Source organism: Loxodonta africana, chromosome 23 (assembly GCF_030014295.1).
Source record: "Loxodonta africana isolate mLoxAfr1 chromosome 23, mLoxAfr1.hap2, whole genome shotgun sequence".
NCBI classification, from domain to species: domain Eukaryota; kingdom Metazoa; phylum Chordata; class Mammalia; order Proboscidea; family Elephantidae; genus Loxodonta; species Loxodonta africana.
In genome coordinates, this window is record NC_087364.1 from 507,611 (window position 1) to 525,687 (window position 18,077).

The 18,077-nt window shown below is 44.4% G+C and overlaps 1 protein-coding gene and 1 non-coding gene across 12 annotated transcripts in view; both read right to left on the reverse strand.

Annotated features, from left to right (window-relative positions):
- MCF2L (MCF.2 cell line derived transforming sequence like) overlaps window positions 1-18,077 on the reverse strand; it is a 337,829-nt gene that overhangs the window by 55,774 nt on the left and 263,978 nt on the right. For 10 of the 11 annotated variants that reach the window (XR_010319082.1, XM_023553214.2, XM_023553210.2 and 7 more), the window contains one exon: window positions 12,011-12,101. Coding sequence is in view for 10 of the 11 variants with exons in the window: in XM_023553214.2 (XP_023408982.1) it covers window positions 12,011-12,101 (91 nt within the window). In the remaining variant the exon portion in view is untranslated. Of the gene's footprint in view, window positions 1-12,010; window positions 12,102-12,526; window positions 15,735-18,077 lie in introns of those variants that run through there. The other variant, XM_064275212.1, reaches the window with a different exon arrangement.
- Window positions 3,344-3,415, reverse strand: TRNAE-CUC (transfer RNA glutamic acid (anticodon CUC)). Its single transcript has one exon. It is a non-coding gene; the product is annotated as a tRNA-Glu (tRNA).

The following is an 18,077-nucleotide window of genomic DNA, read 5'->3' on the forward strand; positions in this document are numbered from 1 at the left end:
CATGGCTACAGACACCATTCACACACAAATGACTCCAAACCAACATTCCTACTCCTCTACCAATGGCCACCCAACATCTCTACTTGAATGTGTGACAGGCATTTCACACTTAAAGTGTCCAGGACCAAACCCTTGATTTCCACTCACCAAGCTGCTCCTCCTGGGGAGCCTCGTCTCAGTGAACAACCCCTCCACGTACCCAGTGCTCAGGCCAAAACCAAGGAGCAATCCTGGACTCAGTCCTTTCTTCTACCCCTCACAGCCAATCCCAAATTCTCCCCACTTTCCCTTCAGGTTTTATCCAGAATCAGTTCTCACCCCCTCCTCACTACTTCCCTGACACAAGTCTTCCTTATCGCTCACTAGCACCACCACAGTCATTTCCTACCGGGCTCTCGGCCTCTGAACTGGCTCACCTACAGCTTATTCTCCACAGAAGGCCAAAGTGATCAGCCAAAACATGACACCTTCCTGCTCAAAGCCTTCCAGAGGCTTCCCACCATACCGTAAACAAAACCCTAAGCCCTGACCACGTTCTGCAAGGCTGCCCTGATCTGGCCTGCAACAACCTCTCTGACCTCAGCTCCCGTCAGGCTCCCCGCCCCTCACTGCGCTCCAGTCACACCCCAACTGTGACAAACACATTCCCAAGTGCCGCTTCCTTGCCTGGGAATGGCCATTTTAAGTATGGTGGTCAGAGAAGGCCTCTGTGAGCCACTGGTTTGGCAGATTCTCCTTCCTAAGAATCCCATCATCATGCTCTCCGTCCCAACATCTGAACTTCTGTGCCCTGATGCTGTGAGGCACAGCACTGTGACAAAGCTTGGGCTCCATGGCCCTTCAAGGTCATGAGCCTTCTGTAGATCTTTGGACAGCTGCTCTAATTCTCCTCAGCAAGCTCTAGACTTTCGTTTCTCCTTGAGGCCTGTAGCCAAGCTCAATTTTCCTCTCTCTCCTAAAGACAAAGTCATTAAACTGAACTATATCAACACTTCCCTGTATCATCACATTCCCACCACTACTGATAGTATCTCCATCTGCATCTACTTCACCTCTTTTCCTCCTGCTGTTCCTGGCTAGTGCCAACCCGACATCTGAGCTCTCAGCCCCATTCTCACCAGGCCATGTTGAGGGTCCTTGCTCCATCAATTATCCCCTCTCTCTCCAGTACCTTCTCCTTCTCTACTGGAACTTCATCCCAGCTTGTAAGCATGCTCCACCCTCTTCCATCTTCCCCCAGCTTACACCTAATGTCCTTCCCATTAGGGTCATACTTCTCGAGCAAGTGGTTTCCATCTCTACTTAGTTACTTCCTATTCAAGTCTCATGCCCACCACATAAAGACACTACCCAAGGTCACCGGTGGCATCCAAGTTGTCAAGCCCCATATGGTGGTCCTGATCCCTCTGCCTCATTTAACAGGGTGGAATTCTCCATACTGCCTGAAATTGTTTCCTTTCCTTACCTGCGTGATGCCACCTTCTGCTAGGTCTCCTGCACATCTCTCTGACTCTTCCCTCACGTGCTCCTCTTGCTCCATCAGCCCATTTGTACACCAGGATTCACTGTTCAGCCTCATCTGTATGATCTTCCTGGGCAATCTCATCATAGTTTCACACTACCACCTACTGACTGATGATTTCCAAAGTTGTGTCTCTAGGCCTGACTGTTCCCCTGAGCTTCCAACTTATGAACCTCATTGCCTGCTGGACATGTCCATCATCCCACAGGAACCTCGAAGGCAACAACTCTAGGACAACAATCATCTGCTCTTTTCCCTAGGTCGAGCTTAAAACACACATCCTTTATGACTCTAGCCCCCTACACACAGCCTACCACAAGGCTGTTCGCTATATCTTTACATCATTTGCTTACATCATGCTCCTTGAGGACAGGGATCACATGTCCTCAGCCATCAGCAGACTTAGAAGGTACCTGATAAGTGTTTATGGCTGAGTGAATAAAGTAGAAGTGAGCTAATAGCTAACAAACTTCCACTATTTAATGGACTCTGGTCTCTACATTTGCTCGGTCAATACTCACAGCCCCAGTCCTTGGTGGAGCTGAGCTGTTGAGGCAGATCTGGGTCTCTAGTCCACCATCACTGTCTTGTACCATATGTCCAGAGCTTTTCAACATCCTGCAGGTAGTATTCACAAAATGCAATGGGCAAGATCTTAATTATTAAGCAAATTGCAAAGAGGGGAATCATCAAGTCAACATCTCCAGTGAACAGTAGTTTTCTTCTTTTATACCCATTCCTGATTAACTGGGTCTGAACCCTCGGGTAGTTTGACTTCTTTAAGCAGAAATAAAACAACACAATACAACAAAGTAAGGAGCCTTTAAATAGTTTCTGGGTCACTTATCATCAAGAGACTTTAAAAACCTGTCACCACTATTTGTGAAAACAACCGCCACTACTCAAGGAAAACAATTGTTACTGAAGTCTTTTTTGAGAGGTGACAACGAATCATGCTTTTCTAAATTCCAATCATATTTCACCCTAGATTTACACCTCACAGAAGATATGCCCTTTAAGGACCGGCTAAATATTTGAACTTATAAAACTAGTGCCCTTTGCCTTCTTTAGCAATTTCACTGGGATTAATCCTTAAATTAGTTGGTAAGAAAAAAAAAACAAAAAAACAAACCTGTTGTCATTGAGTAGATTCTGACCAATAGCGACCCTATAGGACAGAGCAGAACTACCCCCATAGGGTTTCCAAGGAGCAGCTGGTGGATTCCAACTGCTGACCTTTTGGTTAGCAGCCGAGCTCTTAGTCACTGCATCATCAGGTGGCAAGAAAACCCAGTAGGAAACAAAACTCAACAATTTTACTTCAAAATGAAAGGCTTACCTTTCGCTCAACCTTTCACTTGAGGGAACAGTCAACGTCAAAAATAACTCCACTGTCTTCCTTTTCTCTACTTTAGCCTTTTCAATTTAAGTTACTGAATTTTTATATTAAATAGAAAAACTGTAAGATCCTACCCAAATGTGAAGATTTTAATGATATATATGCATATTGAATATGAATAACAACAAATTAATTTTTTTTCTGGGTTTGGAGTCAACCATTTGTATTAAAAGCTGGGGAAAGGTCTAAAATAAAAACTTTATTTTAAAAATTAGAGGTAAACCTATAGAGGACTGGGGATCCAAAACTAAATCAAACTAGTTGCCATCGAGTCAATTCCAACTCATAGTGACCCTATAGGACAGAGTAGAACTGCCCCACAGAGTTTCCAAGGAGCGCCTAGTGGATGTGAACTGCTGACCTTTTGGTTAGCAGCCGTGGCACTCAACCACCGCGCCACCCGGGTTACGAATATGAAAGTCTTCCCTGACCGGGAATCGAACCCAGAACACAGCAGTGAGAGTGCTGAATCGTAACCACTAGACTACCAGGGAGTGTCAAGATAGAGGTAAATCTATAGAGGGTTGGGGATGGAAGCCATAAAATAATGCCCTTTTGTAAGCTATTCAATAAGTAATCAGTAATGGAATGATTATGTCTGCCTGATGTGAAAGCAATATTGCTCGTCATCAGAGCTGACCTTGATTGACTTGGCAACAGATACATGAGGTGGTGACTAGAAAAATGCAGTTTGGAGACAGAAAAAGAAGAGTTAACTGGTTTCTGATTTAATATTTTTCTTAGAGACTTACAAAATGAAAAAAAAAATCATATACATTTATAAACAAATGCATGACACAAAGCAAAGGGAACTATTAGAGACTCTATAGAACACGGGTGCTTTGGGGATTTCTGTTTGAAAAACCCTTCTGAAGTTCAAGAAACCTTTCTTAAATTCTTTTCAAAGTCAAATTTATCCCGTCTCACATTCTATATTTAATTTCACATGGAGCAGCTGAAACCTGACAAACTACATGTGTTAGTTAGTAGTAAAAAAAAGCAAACATTTATACAATAAATATAAATTTAAAGGTCTGTGCCTCAGTGTTAGGGTGAACCCTCCGAACGTCTGAATCAGAGAAGCTGAGCCCCCTGAGAAGACGGCAGTGGTTCCTTCTCACAAGGCGTCCGAACAGCTGGTTCTGGAGCAGGAGGGATGCCTGCCGTAGGGGCAGCTGGTACAGCCCACATGAGGCCAGTGCTGACAAAACCAAGCCCTGGGCCTCACAAGGCAGTAAGGGGCCTAGTCCTTCTGCAAAAGTACCTTGAGGCAGCCTGGGGGAAAATGCAGGAATGCATCTGCAGGCACCTATCGGGAGATGATGTGAAAGCAGCGTTATGAATTTTACATGAACTAGACTTGGAAAAACGGAAATACACATGGGATTCTGCTTTACTTAAGCCTGGATGACACTTTGGCTGGAAATTACTGTGAAAATGGAACAGCTGATTAAAAAATGTCAGGAGTTACAGCGAAACTCGTGAGAGCTGGAACTTGATGGGACTGCAATCTTACCACTTTTCTATCGCTCTGCTCTCTACTGGGGAGAAATATTTGAGTGTTCCTTTTCTGACAGGTTCCCACTTTATGCAGATTCTGTCTTTCACGGGTTTTACTGTAGTCACCCCTCCCCCCCAACTCGAAGCCAGTCCCACAGCATCAGCCTCGAGCACTGCTTTCTTCTGCTCTCCAGCAGGTTCCAACAAGGTTCTAACCAGCTTTTGTCTTACATATTAAGAGCTTCGTGAACCCAGAGCGCAAATCAAGAATTGAAAGATATTTTATTCACTTCGCTGGTCAACTTGTAAACACTCTTCTGAAGGGCAATTATTCATCAGCTGAAATTGATACCCAGAACTTTCAGGAGTGGTGTGTTTACTCAGCATTCCCTACACCAGCACATTCGTAAGAGCAACACCTCACTTTACCCAGGTGGAAACAGAGTAGAGTGACTGGGAGACACAGCTGCAAGGACACATGAAGCCAGGATAAAGTGAAGACAAAACAGAAGCTCACCAGAAGGTCTAGAAACAACCGTTACACACTGACAATATCACACTGAAAATAAACTGATATAACAACCACCACAGGTATAAATGATTCTGGCAAAAATTATCAAGGAACTAACACCATTGGGTGAAAGACTGTTAAATAAACATAATACTCATATAATCTCCAAGCATTACGCAGAGATTACTATTTACAAAAGGGGAAAGGTACCTTTATATTGGAGAAATCTGATGACACTGTCCTACCCAACTGATCAAACTTAACCCCACCCGTGGAGGGATAGACTGCCATCGTGTATCCCATGATGTAACGCACCAAGAAGAACACAACACCACCTCTAGAATATCCCAGTGGTGGGACAGACTGCCATTGTGTGCCCCGTGATGTAACACACCCAGGAGAACACAACACCACCTCTAGAATATCCCAGTGGTGGGACAGACTGCCATTGTGTGCCCCGTGATGTAACACACCCAGGAGAACACAACATCACCTCTAGAATATTCCAGTGGTGGGACAGACTGCCGTCGTGTGCCCCGTGATGTAACGCACCCAGAAAAACATAACACCGCCTCTAGAGTATTCCTGTCAAAATGCTCAACTTGAACCTAGTTATGAGAAAGCAATTAGACAAATTCAAATCTAGGGATAGTCTGCAAAGTAACTGGCTTCAATTCTAAAAATTTCAATGTCATAAAGGATTAAAAAAAAAAAAAGCAGATGAAAAGAGACAAAAGAAGCAGAACAACTGAGAAGAGAAAAGACAGGACAACTAAACACAACACATCATCCTTAAATGGATCTTGAATTTTAACAAAAGATATAAAGAATGTTACTGGGGATACATGGGGTAATTTGAATATGGGTTGCTCACTAGGTAATAGTACTGCATCAGTATTTAATTTCCTGAGTCTGTTAACTGTATTGTGGTTATACCAGAGAATGTCTTTGTTCTTAGAAGATACATCCCAAAGTATTTAGGGAAGAATTGCCACAATGGCTGAAACCAGCTCTCAAATGGATCAGCCAAGTATATATGTGTGTGTGTGTGTGTGTGCGCAGAAAGCAAAGCAGGCAAAATGCTCACGATCAGTGAACATATTTGAAGGATAAGTTATATGGGTGCTCACTGTACTACTCTTCCAAGCTTTCTGCAGGTTTGAAATTTTTCAAAATAAAAAGTTGGAAGAAGGCAATGAATGGATACAGCTCAAGCCTTCCTTATTCCATAAACTTAGTGGCAAAATCCACACCTTCTCTCCCAGAACCAACTTTAGCTCAAATGCCTCTGAGTCACCAGAATAGATGGTGTTTCACCACATGTAGAACAATTTTTAAGTTGCAAAAATAAATCAAATAAGCCAAAATAATCTCCATGCATCAAGTTAAAAATAGAGCAATGTAAGAAAAGTCTTATTGAGTGTGTCTCTGCTCAGGTCCCTCACCACTCAAGGGTGGTCTTCCGCTTAACCAGGCAAAAACAAGTACCAGCTTGCAATCATTTCCTGGTGCAGTGGTTAAGGGCTCGGCTGCTAACCAAGAGGTCAATGGTTCAAACCCACGAGCTGCTCCATGGGAGAAAGATGTGGCAGCCTGCTTCCATAAAGACTATAGCTTTGGAAACCCTACTGGGCAGTTCCACTGTATCCTATAGGGTCGCTATGAGTCGGAACTGACTCGATGGCAAGGGGTTAGTGTGCTAACAGCCCCTCATCATTTGAGACCCTCACAATAACCAGGATCATAAGACACCAGTGGGCTTGCTTCTTTGATTGGATAAAAAGCCACTGAGGGCCTGGTATAAGGATTCACGTTTCTTTAGAAAGAGAAGCAGAAGGACATGGTGTAGTAGTTACCAGACTTTTGGATTTCACAGTTCAATAAAATAAGAAGTAAAAAGGTTGGGGGGCACCTAAGACTCCCCACTAAATATTGTTTAAAATATTATAAACATCATTAAAAAAAAAAGACATCTTAACAAAAAATAAGTGGAAAGGTTATAATCTTTGTATAACTAAACATATGGCTGAGCTAAAAATCCCAGGTCCCTCAAATATTTGATTTTGTACCTTTTCTGCACATACAGATGGCACTGGCTTTGCAGGCAAAAACCAAAGTTCTGGCCCCACGCAGACTAAAAATGACTTTAAATGCAATTATCTTCAGCAACATATGTTAAGATATAGAGTTAGTTTGAATTAGGCTAGCTCTAAACATCAATAAACAGGCCTCTTTAAACTGTTAAAAAGCAAAGATGTCACCTTGAGGACCAAGGTGAGCCTGTTTCAAGCCATGGTATTTTCAATTGCCTCAAATGCATGTGAAAGCTGAGCAATGAATAAAGAAGACCGAAAAAGAATTGATGCCTTTGAATTATGGTGTAGGTGAGGAATACCGAACATACCATGGGCTACCAGAAGAATGAACAAATCTGTGCAGGAAGAAGTACAGCCAGAATGCTCCTTAGAAGCAGGGATGGTCTCACATACTTTGGACATATTATCAGGAGGGACCGGTCCCTGGAGAAGGACATTATGTTTGGTAAAGTAGAGGGTCAGTGAAAAAGAGGAAGTCCACCAAGGAGATGGACTGGCACAATGGCTACAACGATGAGCTCGAACACAGCAATGATTGTGAGGATGGCGCAGGATCGGGCAGTGTTTCGTTATGTCGCGCGCAGGGCTGCCACAAGTAGCAACTGACTTGACAGCACCTAGCAACAACAAACATCAGTATGTACACTTTATCACAAAACCAAAAATGCTAACACACACACACACACACACACACACACACACGGTAGAATAGAAGAGGGCTAAATTTTGACATAGAGTCCTAGAAGAGTAAATGTTGGTATTTTATAAAAGATACATATGCTCAAGGACAGTCCAAACACCGGTGAATTGCTATTTGACAAAGAGAGATGTTTGAATTCTCAGCTTTGTATCTTATTATTTCTACTTTTGTTCGTTGGTTGATACCATCGAACTGTGGCTGGTAAACACACACGGCTCTCAAACGTTACTCTCAAAAGGGACACAGGCATCATTAGCTGAAGCACAGAAGTCTGATTTTAGGAATAATGACTTTTGGCTCCTCTCGTGTCTTATTTTCTATTCCAAGCCAAGTTTTCTTCCCAAAGAAGAAAAAGAATACCCCAAATTAGCAAAAACTCAGCTCATGAGCTAGCACATACGGTGTCCCAAAATAGCCCCGTAATGGCAGCACATTATGTAACTGCTGATTCTCACCCAAGTAGCCAAGCGCTTTGAGGGATAAATGTAAGCCTATCCACCACAGGTTTGCTTCTGCAGCATCCTGCAGCAAACTGTGACCCAGGTGCTCTGGTGGGACTGTTCACACCCGGGCGTCAGAGCCGTTTCAGAAATCCTCTCAAGGGCTCTGTTGCTGGCCTCAGCTGACGCTAAGTGGGAGTTTTTCCAAAAGTATCTTGGATGAAAGCTGAAGGCAGACAGACCCAGCTAAAGGCTGCAGTCTATATTTGCAGCCCAGGGGAGTGGTATCCACATGCTGGCTCCTTCCTCTCTACCCAGTTCCCCCAGCATCAGGGATAATAGTGTCCTCTCCCTGAAAAACCTGAGTGAGACACCCTGGTGGGGTCATTTCCCATCTGTCGTCCATGGAGAGACCCAGCAAGTGGACAAAGCCTGCATGCCATTTCCTGCCACTTGCAGAGCCTCAGTGGGTATCAGGCCCCATGGCCTTTACACAGGCCCCACCCAGCATCCTCAGCCTTCCTGGATTTCCTGGCACCTTGGCTCATGCTGTATCCACAGCTGTCTTCTCCCTTCCTGACTCTGCAATGCTGACTTTCCTGTATCTTCAGGACAACAACATCTAAGCTCATCACTACAGTGCCTTACTCCATCCCAAATTCCTATGACTCCTTGACCTTTTCCTTTGTTTCTCCCAGGATGGTCTTAACTAATATCTCCATCAACTGAAGATCACAAGCCTAGCTAGGAGTCATCATGTGGGTACCCCCCCGCCCACCAATAACTACAATTAGTGTCTCCTCCTGGTTGATCAAACTCCCTCCTTCATTAAGTTCTACAAACATGTATTAAGCACCTACTATGCCCTCTCCTGGAAACCCTGGTGGCACAGTGGTTAAGAGCTACAGCTGCTAACCAAAAGGTCGGCAGTTTGAATCCACAAGGTGCTCCTTGGAAACCGTATGGAGCAGTTCTACTCTGTCCTATAGGGTCTCTCTGAGTTGAAATCGACTTGATGGCAACGGGTTTTTTTTTTTTTTTTAAGGCCTTCTTCTGGAGCCCTGATGGTGCAGTGGTTAAGTGATACGGCCACTAAGCAAAAGGTTGGCAGTTCGAATCCACCAGCTGCTCCTTGGAAACCCTATGGGGCAGTTCTACTCTGTCCTATAGGGTTGCTATGAGTTGGAATCGATTTGATGGCAATGGGTAAAGATCGATGTAAAATGAAAACTCAAACACTAATATTTCAGTTATTATTTTTATAAAACAAAATTTTAAAGATGAGCCAGCTCCCTTCAGAAACTCCTCTGGTCATAAGCTTGATGATGACTAAAACATTATAATACATGATACATTTATACTTGGCAACTCTAAACTCAACGCCTACACCATATGGAGGTTTACCACACACCATACTGCTGTCTTGCTGGGTGATCTCACAGAATTGCTTTGGCTTTTAAAAATAATTTCTATATTTCCCAAAAACAATTATGTATTTGGGAGCCTCTTGTCATCTAACCCAGCAGCATGGATGACCTCAACAGACATTCATTGTGAGCCTGCCGTGAGGCTGGAACTGGGCTGGATGCTGGCAACACAAGGATGAACAGGACTCGGTCTTGTCTTCAAGGAGCTCATAGTGTGCAAACGACTAATAACTGCACACTACAACATGCGATTTAATAAGGTAGAAGCAAAGTAGGAGACCCAGAGAATGGGGCAACTGGCTCTGGCTAGGATTGCTGGGGAAGGCTTTACTGAGAAGGTGACATCTGAGTAGGGTGTGGAAGGATCAGTAGAAGTTTGCCAGGTGGCTTTTGGGTGATGGACACTCTAGGTAGAGGAAGGGTGTACACAGGTGCAGGGAAGCACTTCAGGCAATGATGAGAAGTTAGGAATGCCTCAACCCCATTGAGGGAAATGAGAGGGCGCGTTTGTTCTGAAGGCCCCTGAATGTCATAGCAAAGAGGTTGACTCCTACTGTCCATGTCACATTATAAAGTGTTCCAACAATTTATTTAAAACAAGAATAGATAAATGAAAAGAACTTGGATAGAGTATTTTGTCTGTGACACCATGATGGATCCATCCCCTCTGGATCGAGTATTTTAATTTTAAAAATGTTACTATAACAGTATTATCTTTTTTTAAACAATGACATACTCAGCTGAGCATTTCATGGTATCCAACCCTGGACTAATTTCTTGATTCAAGAAATATTTGTTGTGTGTTTGACGCAGTGTGTTCTTTTAATTTCTAATTTTGCCTGCCATGCTATCATGTACAAACTCATTCAAAAAATTAAGATAATTAAATGGACACCTTGGCTCTTAACTGACAATGGTTTATCAAAAGTACTTCCCAAACTTCTGAGGATTTTCCATAAAAAGGAAATTTGATTATGTCACATATCTACTTCTTTGGGAGCATTCTGAAGTATTTTGATTTATTTCAGAAAAAACTATGTGATAGGAAATACATGTTAGGCTGGAACACAGAACAGGATCAGGGAGTCAATTTAAATGAGGGGACCAAACTTCCAAGAGACTTAGCAAAGAAACGCAAGAGGGGCTGGTGCAAGGAAGAACTTTTTATCAGAAAGACAAAGGTGAGGAACCATTTTTGGACTAAAAAGATGTTAAGTTATAGGAGTCACAGCAGATACTGAACTCTTAATTACTGCTAATGAAGAAATAACAAGGCTGTATGTATGAAAAGGAATTAATTCTTCTACTATATCCTGAACCTTAATCCAGCAGTCAGCTGACTTCTGAGAGACCAAGGAATCCCAAAGATGGTTTTGAATGTTAGACCAAGATCAAGAGTTGAGAGAATCTTACTTCATCAGGAGTTAAGTTTCTAAGAAACACTTCAGAGCAGCTGAGCTATCACAGCTAAGGATCATCGTTGCTCTGGGCCATCTTGCTTGAGACAATTGAACTCTTTTTTGGTTCTTTGGCTGCTGTGAAGTTCCAACTGACAGGCAGAGAGAACGGAAGTGGGGGAAACTTGGATTGGTGGGAATTGCTGCCAGCCCACCTCCAGGTCGTAGGTGAGGGTGGAAGATACCTACTAAACTAAGATTGGGGGGCTCTCTGTTGACTTAATCTCTTTCCTCTTAAATTATTACTTCAGGCTAAAATTGAAACAGAGCAAAAACAATAACTAAACAGCTAATTTTCTGCTGTGGAGAGCAATGCTTGGAATATGCAAAGTAACTTCATAGATGTCAAGATAAACTCCTTGGAAATGAGGGTTACTAAATTCAGGAATGTATTATTAAGGAAGCCCACGGTATCTGATTTAGTCTTACAATGAAAGAACAAATAGGTCCACTTGGAAAGGAAAAAGGCACTTGGAAAAAAGCAACACAGCATGAATTTGAAACTTGAAGTCTTAGAAATACATTTAATGCCCTCCTCATTCAGAATTTTTGTGCCTCATTTATGGGTAAACAAACATTAAAATCTTGAGCATCTCACATATTCAATACTCAGACATAAACTGGTAATCCTGGAAAAGTGAAATTGTTTGTGAGTTATAAGAGGCCCTTAATGGTTCCCCCATCTGAGAACACAAACAAACAGATCTGCAATAGTCCTTCGAGAAGCCCAAGGAGATTCAGGCTCCCAAGTGTCCCCCTTGTTGCCTCACCCTCCCTTCCCCAGAGTTGGTGCTCATGGCTGTAGGACAAACCCAACTACAACACGAGCTGCCACAGAACTGGGAAGAGGGGACCACACAGGCAGTGGGTCGTCGGCAGAGCAATGGAGCAGCCACCCAGCCTGGGAGAAGAGTTGGTGGGACCTTCCCAGAGTCCCCCAGGGGCACGGGCCACTTACTGCTATTCGCAGGACGGATGCCTTCACGGAGGTCCATTTGTCTTGCCTTCGGTCTATGACAAGGATAAATCCGATTCCAGCATCTTGTAAACTAAAACGAGGAGGAAAGAGAGCTGCAGTTAACGTATTCAGGCAGGGATACCGGTGTTTCATTTTATCTCTATGAAAACCTTATAATAAAACACTTCCTCCTACAATCCCGATGCCATTTCTGTATCACAAGGTAACGTGCACGCTGAGGAAGCACACCGGCCCGCTGCAGTGCTTCCATTAGGGTTCCGTGCAGCCTCATTCAGGCAATTTTTGGAACTTGTTCTTATCTAAAGACAGACAGATTTGTGTGTGTGCTGTTTATTTCCCAGCCTAACATCAACCATCTCACAGCTCAAAGATCCTGGCAAAGCCCATCTTTCCCGGAGCTCCGTAAATTTATATTCCACGTTCAGCACCAAGTCATTTTCCTTCTCTGGCTGACCAGCTGGTTAAACCCTCCAAAACAAGTTTTACGATCCATACATCACATTAGTCCTAGTAGCTGAGGTCCCCGTGTCCTTCCATGTTAAAAAATTGCTCTCGCTGGCATGGCTACAACAACTTTGGGAGAAAATGCCCGAGGCTTCCGAAGGCTCACAAGCATCTGTTGGAAATGAGATATAAGATAGAGTTCTTTGCAGTGGCAACATCTGTGATAAAGATAACACTTCAGTTGTATAACGATGACCTCCGTCCCTCTGCTTCGCTTAGCGGCAGGAGCCTGAGTCACAGTGTAGAAATGAAGAGGTCTGCTCCTGCTGGGTAATTTCACATCCAAGCCAATTGTGTAATGCCAGCAGCTGCCTGCCAGCCAATCCACGGCAGAAACCACCCAGACAGGCAAGCTCCAATGCACTGACTGGAATCTCTAATTTTCAAATCTCTGGATATATTTAAGTGAGCCACTTCTGGGTTTAAATGAAAATCAGAAATATACAGAACATACATAAATTATGCCATCTGAGAAAGTGCTCTGTGTGCTGCAAACATTTGATAATAAAGCCAGAGCTATCGACTTGAAGGTCCTTTCTGACTCGTAATGACGGTGACAGTAGTCTACACAACGTACACCTGTGTGGATGTGCGCTGTGGATTGTGACCCCGTGTATGTTAGGTGACGAATGACTCCACGTGTATACAGTAATTTGATTCAATAACAGCAAAACAGTTCCGGGGAAGTGCACCAGTAACACCAGCTTTCGTTCAGAGTAGCCTCTCTGCTCTTGGCAGTGGCACACGCATGTGTACACACCGTGAGAATTCAGTGATCCTATTTCATAGCTGTATGGGGTGCCGCAAAGAGCACTGTCTTCTGATCTGGCTTACGGAGTTAAGATTTTTTTCTAAGTTGGTTTTTATACTTCCCTATTCTTCTTGATTTTGAGTACTGTGACATTTTTAAAAACTGTGAGTATGCAGTAAGTATGTTGTATGCCACTGAGTCAATTCCAACTCATAACCACCCTAGATGACAGGGTAGAACCGCCCCATAGGGTTCCCAAGGAGCAGCTGGTGGATTTGAGCCACCGAACTTATGGTTAGCAGACTCTCTCTTAACCACTTTGCCACCAGGGAGCCTGTAGTAAGTGTAGTAAATCTTATTTTCTAGTCAGAGAAATAAAACCTGTTAAATCCCCCCAATGCACCCTACGGTTCTCTTTTGACGTGCTGCGCACATTCGTTTTTCTGCAAATTAACAGCCTAATGTCTGTCATCACACGAGTTTAAACGTCAAGAACACAGGGTTCACTCTGTCTTGCTCCCGTTATTCCCCCAGTGCCTGGTCCAAGGGTTTCTTGGCCAACTTGTCTCGCAAACTGATTCAGGCTGTGCGGGTCAGTTAAAAAGCTGAGACGGGACTACAAATCCTACTTAGTAGCTCTGCTCTGTCATGGCTTCAGGACAGAACACCTTAAGGCTGTCTAGACACACTGGCCTCTTGTAAGTGACCCCAGGCAGGTTTTTGCTTAAACCCCTATAGCTCTTGTCATTGGCATGGGGTGAACCCAATTCTGCCATCTCAGCCTAACCACGTGAACCAGGGCTATGTCCGAGGCCCGAGACTTGGACAGGGAGGAAGCAGCACCTCAGGGTGCCTTGTGGAACTCTGTCCAGTGACAGGAGCTCTGCTGGGACGGGAACTACCCCACCCAACCACATTCTGAGAGGTACAGAGTGATTGGTTATTTCTCTGATGATGCTGCCTATCGGTCTGGTTCTCTACAAGGTCTGTTTGCCATCCCAGAAGCCTTGGAGCCCAGGGAGACTGTCTGACTAATGTGAGGATTCCCTTTGCTTCTCCAACTCCCTCCATCCACCCCTGCAGGTAAACTGACGTGGTCTTCCTTTGTGTTCTAAGCCTGGAACTCAATCACTATGGGGATCTGACGCTTCCTAAGTGAAAGAAAAAAAAAGTGAAAGAGGCGGTTGTTATATTCAGTGAGCATGTAACCCTCAGGCCAAGAGAATTCAGCAAGTACTTTCAAGTTCAAAAGCAGGGATCTGAGACATGCTCCTAAAGTGCCAGTCTGCACGGTTTCTTAGAACAAAATCCATTGCCAGGGAAACGTGTGCAGTGGGGTGGGGAGAGCGTACTGCCTTTCTGTGTGGAAGGAACACAGCTCGATGGCTCTGAGCAGAGATTCTAGGGCCAACTTCCTCAGCGGGGTCACCTTGGACAAGTGACTCAGCCCTTCATTCTCTCAATTCTTTTTTTCCTGCAGAAACGGGAATAATAACAGGATCGATGTCCTGGGATTGTCGTGAGCATTAAATGAGTTGATATACGTAAATGCCTGAAACGTGCTTGACCCGCTAAGTCCCGTTATTATTACCATTGTTGTTGCCGCTGCAACAGAACCTCAGTCAGTTTCTCCCTTTTCCCCTGAAATAAAGCTTTGATTACGGTGGAAACTGTAAACTCGATCTCATCACATTCCACGACAGGCTAGGGAGCCCGCTGACCTCAGAACATGCCACTCTGGTTCCAGCGTCTGAACGCTGGCTATTCTGTTGCCCAGATTTACCCAGTTTTTGCCATAAAGCTTCAGCCAACCCTACTGGTGCACATGCCATCACCCCCTGACAGCCCACAGCACTTCTCTACCGCACACATTTTCATGTCTATTACACAGACAACCTCATGCTGCTGTTCAAATCTCACCTGCCCGTGTCTTGTTTTCATTTATATGCATATGTTAAAATACTTACGTATAAGCAGTACACCCACTGCTCATGGTCACAGAAAGACATGACAAGCTCTTGACCTTGAGAAGCTTACAATCTAGAGACTGCTTTTCAAATTTCACTCACCTGGGGAACACTTCCACAATGTTTACACACCCTTATTCTACCCCTTCTATTGTTTGTCCTCTTAATAGTTTTTTTTTTAATTAACTCACTTTTTACATTTAAATGGAAACCCTGGTGGCATAGTGGTTAAATGCTACGGCTGCTAACCAAAAGGTTGGCAGTTCGAATCCACCAGGTGCTCCTTGGAAACTATGTGGCAGTCCTACTCTGTCCTATAGGGTCACTATGAGTCAGAATCGACTCAACGGCAATGCATTTGGTTTGGTTTTTTTACATTTAAATAACTTTATTTTTAAAAAGGGGTCTTTATATTATGATCATAATTTGAATACCAAAGTCACAAATAGGCATTTATAAAAACAAATATGATTTTATACTTACTCATAAATTTTACAATGAAAAAGCAAAGTTACATACTTAAAATTAAAAAGTAGTTAAAGTTACAAGTGAAATACAAAGAATTGTAAATTTATTTGATTCACAAAAACGCGTACTAGGAAATCAGTTTCTTAGTAACAGGACGGGAGACTTTATTAATGGAAACAACGGGAGAGTCAGGTCACTAAGCTCAGTTTTTGAAACACAGTAAGTTCAGTAAGACAGCTGATCTGCCCTTTAGCTGTTACCCAGACTGTGTACACAGTCCCCGGGGGCAACACATGAGAACGGGTGTGGGCAGAGGGCTCAGCCACTGGTTCCCCTCCAGATCAGGCTCCTCCCTCTCTCTAGGGGGAATTTATTTGTTCTACTTCTTTAACAGATATTTCAGTGTTGCCATGGGCCAGGCATTGTACTGCGTCATCTACCTTATCCTTCATTCTTCATTTCACCCTCGAAACGACTCTGTGAGGCAGGTGCTGTTATCTTCTCCAGTTGAGAGAGGCGGGACTCAGGCACAGAGAGGTGAAGTAATTTTCCCAAAGTCAGACAGCCAGTAAGAGCACAGCAGAGAACTGAACCCAGGCGGTCTGGCTCTCAGGGCTGGCCTCTTAACCACTATGCAAGCTGCCTCCCAGGACCAAGATCAACACCCTTTTAAGAACCCGGTGGAATAAAGCCACGGCTCTTTCTCCCCACCACCTGTGCTGGGCTGCCTCCTAATACCTGCTCGTGCAGAAAGAAGCCCTCAGTGTCTTCTGACTCCTGGCACTGCTCTTGGGTGTTGAAGAACTGGGCGCTGAATGGGACCGTACACCCAGAGCAGACAGCACAGATGCCCACATGCTACCGAGATAGCCACATTGCTTTGCTTGGCACCCTGAGCCAAGACCCCTGCCTTGAGACCTAGGCAGAGAAGACCCTGTGAGAATCCTCAGTGGCCCTTCAGCTTTGGGGCCAACTCATCCATGTTCACCTAAGTCTCCGTTTCCACCACATTTTGGGAAAACTGGCCCAGAAGATGCAAAAGCTTGCGGGGAAAAAAAGGCATCTGTGATGGTTAATTTTATGTGTTAACTTAGGGAGGCTATGGTTCTCAGGTATTTGATCAAACGCTAGTCTATCTGCTGTCATGGAGTAGTAATTAATTGCCAACAAGTCAACAACGACTCACGGTGACCCCATGTACAAGAGAACAAAACATTGCCCGGTCCTGCGCCATCTTTACTCTTGTTAGTATGCTCGAGTCCATTGCTGTGGCCACTGTGCATTTTGAGTGCCTGCCAGCCTAGGAGGCTCATTTTCCGGCTCTACATCGGACAATATTCTGTTGTGACGCATAGTGTTTTCACTGTCTAATTATTGGAAGCAGGTCACCAGGCCTTCCTTCCTAGTCTGTCTCAGTCTGGAAGCTTCCCTGAAACCTGTCCACTACAGATGACCCTGCTCGTATCTGAAATACTGGTGGCAGAGCTTCCAGCATTCCGGCAACATGTGGGCCACCACAGTGTGACACACTGACATGACAGATGGGTGGCGGCTGGAGTGGTCATGTGTGATTAAATCTGCTGGCTTCATGCAGAGCAGATTACCTTCCACAATGCAATCTAATGCAATGTAATCAATTAATCAGTTGAGGTCATGCCAGTGCAGGGTGAATTCTAAGCCTAATCATAAAAAGATCAGAAAAGACCCAGAGACACACGGGGGAAGACAATGAACACAAGGATAGCCATCATTCATCAGAAGCCAGGAGGAAGGCTCAGAGAAGGAACTGACATGGCTGAGTTCCTGATTTGGGCTTTCAGCCTCCAGAATTGTGGGAAAATAAATTTCTGTTCTTCATGCCACCCACTCTCGGTGTTTCTTTTACAGCAGCATACAAAGCTAAGCAGTATCTCATGTAACCATGTAAAGACACTTTAGACATCTCCTTTCTATCCCAACCACCTGCCAGCTTGTCAAGAGTGAGGGTTGTGTCACTTCCCTCTGCCCCCACGGAGCCCAGGGCCCAGTCGGGCCAGCCGTCTCCAACAGCAGCAAATGGAATCTCCTGTCACCTCACACACACTCTCCATCACGTCAAGGGAAGTGGTGCTAGGATTTGCTCACACGAGTGATGCACTCGGGTCCTGACGCTGTAAGGACGAGCCCTGCTCCCATGTGTCTGTGACTCACGTGCGTAAGGGAAAGGGCAGCGGGAGTTTGTGGTTATAGCTAGAAATGAGCCCTCTCGGAGGATAGACCTTGGGCTGATTTTGCTCAGAGTGGGTGGTAGAGGGCAGTAAGCAGGGGAACAGTCCAGAAGCCGGCAGCCCATTCCAGACATGCTTCCCCCATAGGC